The 3,279-nt window shown below is 55.6% G+C and overlaps 1 protein-coding gene across 1 annotated transcript; it reads right to left on the reverse strand.

The window, feature by feature from the left end:
* Positions 1–366: 366 nt before the first annotated feature.
* Positions 367–565, reverse strand: BLACAT1 (BLACAT1 overlapping LEMD1 locus). The gene has a single exon (XM_089895527.1). It carries the CDS (start codon positions 466–468, stop codon positions 367–369), a length of 102 nt encoding a protein of 33 aa, XP_089751653.1. The 5' UTR covers positions 469–565.
* Positions 566–3,279: the final 2,714 nt, after the last annotated feature.

Here is a 3,279-nt window from a genome sequence, read left to right on the forward strand (position 1 = left end):
GTCCCTCATGGGAGTGGTTACCCTGAGCAGAGTCCCAGAGCCCTCGGGACCTCAGGACAGAAAGAAGCTCCGTTCCTGGGGCCTCCCTGGGGCTTCTCAGTCTCTGGAAGGCACACGGCAGGTCCTGGGCTTCCCCTGGTGTGACTGGGGCCTCTCTTCAGGGAGGTCTCAGGATTGGAAACCCAGGGGCAGGAGGAGGCCAGGGCACACAGGAGGCTGATGCTCACAGGTTAGACGGGGTCAGGTGGTCGGGTCGCCTGAGAAGAGCCCTGGCCAGATGGAAACTTCCTGCTCCAAGCCTCAGACAAAAGCAGGCGCCTCAGGCCTAGGACCTGCTGGGGGCTGAAGAAGGGGCCCTGGCTCCGCTCACACCGCCGTTTCCCGCTCTCTGTGAACTTCCTCCTTCTTCCTCTTCATCTTGCAGAAACCGTGGAGGCCACAGAAGCAAGCGAAAGTGAACTGGGGCATGCCCTGGGCCAGGCTGGGGGCTGCTCACCAGAGAAGATCTGCAGGGAAAGGCAGAGGAGGAAGAGGGGGCAGGAGAAAGGCAGGAGAGAGAAGCAAGCTGGGGTTAACATCCTGGAGCCCTCCTGAGGCTGCCCAGGCCCCGCTAGACCTCTCACACCGCTGGCGGACGGGGCGCACCACCAAACAAAGGCCTCTTTGAAACCTCAGTGTTTCCCGGTCGGTGGAGTTGATGTCATTCCTCAAATTGGAGCCTGGGTGAGTCCAGGGTAGAGAAGGGAAGGCCCCGGCTGCAGCTACCTTTGTCCCCCTCCCGCCCCTCTGCCTCCCCTCGTCACCACACACCTATGCTTGGGAACAGGAAGCAAGCCAGCTCAAAATAAGCTCTGTCTTGTGCCACCTTGCACAGGTTAGAGGTGGGGGGGTTCCCACTGGATCCTTTAGATCACACAGTCCGATAATCCAACTGTGGGACTTTGGGGACCTTGAAGGAAGTCCCTCATCCAGCACAGCCTCTACCCTGACACCTGGAACTGAGTCTCAGATTCCTCCCTTCCCTAACTGCCCCAATGTGTCTGAAACCCTTAGGGAAATCTATAGGGAACACAAGGCACTTCCTTTAACCACTCCGGGCAATACAAATCCCCATCCTCCTTAGTAGAGAACAGATAGCACAGAGTTCTTTTAGCCAACAGGCTATTTTATTGAGCACCTAAGCTGGGCAAAGGGCTTGGGAGGTAAGAATGTAAGGGTAAGGGTATGCTTTCTTCCCTGGCACAAAAGTCAGTCTGAGGTAGGGGCTGAGGCTGGATTTACCCCAGCTGGGCATGTTGTCCCCCACCTCTGGCTGACACGACCCTCATCACAGGCAGCAGGGGCCCCTCTGGTATCTGCGGCATGGGAGGGGGCTTCAGAAGACCAGCTCTCAATCTGTGAAAGTCCTTTCTCCAAACACTCACTGAGGTCTCCTTGGCCTCAGCCATCCGCAGATGCCTCCAGCTCACTTCTCTGCCCTTCCTCTGCCCCTGGGCCTGCCCTGGAGGGAGCAGAAATACATTCAAGTCAGCTCCAGCAGGGCAGCCGAGACAAAAGAAAGCACACTGCATTGAGGTCATGCCTGCACCCTGGGCCTGGTTTGATCACTTGTCTCTCTGGGAAGAACACCAGGGACAGCCCAGATGCTGAGAGGAAGGGGTTTGGAATAAGGAAGCATGAGCCATGTCCCGGGCCCAGCCCCTCCTACAATAGAGATTGCATAGAATGTCCAATGCCCCAGATGCTAGGCACACCTGCAAAGTGTTTCCATTGTCTTTGAGGAACTTGGCAGGGCCCGGCTGGTGGCTCTCTCCACAGGCCTGGCCAACCTGGCTCCTTTGGACAAACTTCCTTCATGTTTCTCCAGGCAGAGCAGAGGGCCCAGCTGGTAGGCCCTCACCAAGCACAGTGCCCACAGTGGAGTGGGTCCTGTCAGGATTCTCCCCTCCCTCCCCCTTGCAGTGTCCTGGTAATCCAGCTAATGACTGTAATTAATAGGTGCAATGCATTTCCAATGGCCAGCTGGGTGGGCAGGAAGCCCAGCTTGAGTCAGCATGGGTAGGTAGACTGGTTATTTAAATACCCGCTTTCTAGCACCATCCACACACCCACTCTCCTGGAGTATATATAGAGAGCAGAGAGCAATCTCTGGGATATATATAGACAGAGCCAAGACACAACTACTATATTTCTAGATCTATCCACTGCAGCTGTCTCTGGATCCCTCCTGTGACAAACCCAGAGAAAGACCGGGATCTTAATGGGGGCTTAGGTGGCCTGGGTTCTATTCCTGGCTCTGACGCCGGCATGCTGTGTCACCCTAGGCAAGTGACTGTGCCTCTCTGGGCCTTCATTTCCTCATTTCAGTGTTCCAGGAGATTAATCAAGGTTTAACACTTAGACCCCAAAGCTAAGGGGCTGAAAGGGCACTAGGAATCCTAGCCTGATTAGGAAGAAGGGAGGGAGGGCCATGGGTTTCCTTGTGATCAGTAATTGTTAATGCATACACTTCCTTTGCTGCAGGAGGTGGGGTATATCAAGGGTACTATCGACAAAGCATTCCCACAAGTACAGGAAAAGTATCTGGGGAGGAATCAGTAGGCACAGCACGTTTGATCTGGGGAAGGAATTCACAACTAAAACAAGTCCAGCAGGTAGCTGTGACCATCAGTCCCCCATCACCACCCTCACAGTCTCTGGTCCCAGGGTTCAGAGATCGTCTTCCGTCCCCACCCTACTTCCCATCCAATGCCTGCTTTCTTAAAAACAGCAAAATGTACACAAAAACACCCCCTACAGTCCCCTCCCCCTTGCCAGGCCAGTGACTGTGCCTCCCAGGGATCCTTTGGGAAAGATGAGAATGTGCCGAGTTTTCTGTTCACTGTGACGACAGTGGGGGCTGGGAGAAGGAACCAGGACCTACACATCAGAGGAAAGAAGGGTCAAGTGAAGCCGCTCAAAGCTGGGCTAGGGGCTGCAACCTGGCTCCCGAGGTGTATCTGAAAGCCAACTGCTCACTGGCAGTGCTGGGTCCTTGTTTCTAAGGGCAGAGAGTATACCCAGGGGAGCTCAGGTCTTTGACCTGAAGTGCCTGGCTATCCTCCCACTCTCTACCAGGGAGTGACGGGAGTGACAGGGTCTTCACTGCAAGGTGCAGGACTCCAAGCCCTGGTGGCACACAGGTCCCCGGGTCAGCCCCTGCACTGGACAGACCTGGGGCAGAGAGCCCCATCCCACTTTCAGGCCTGCTGTGAGCCCCCTTCCTTCTCCCTCAGAATC

This window comes from Delphinapterus leucas, chromosome 1 (assembly GCF_059928025.1).
Source record: "Delphinapterus leucas isolate spDelLeu-1000000601 "Yukka" chromosome 1, BTC_Dleu_Yukka2, whole genome shotgun sequence".
NCBI lineage: Eukaryota > Metazoa > Chordata > Mammalia > Artiodactyla > Monodontidae > Delphinapterus > Delphinapterus leucas.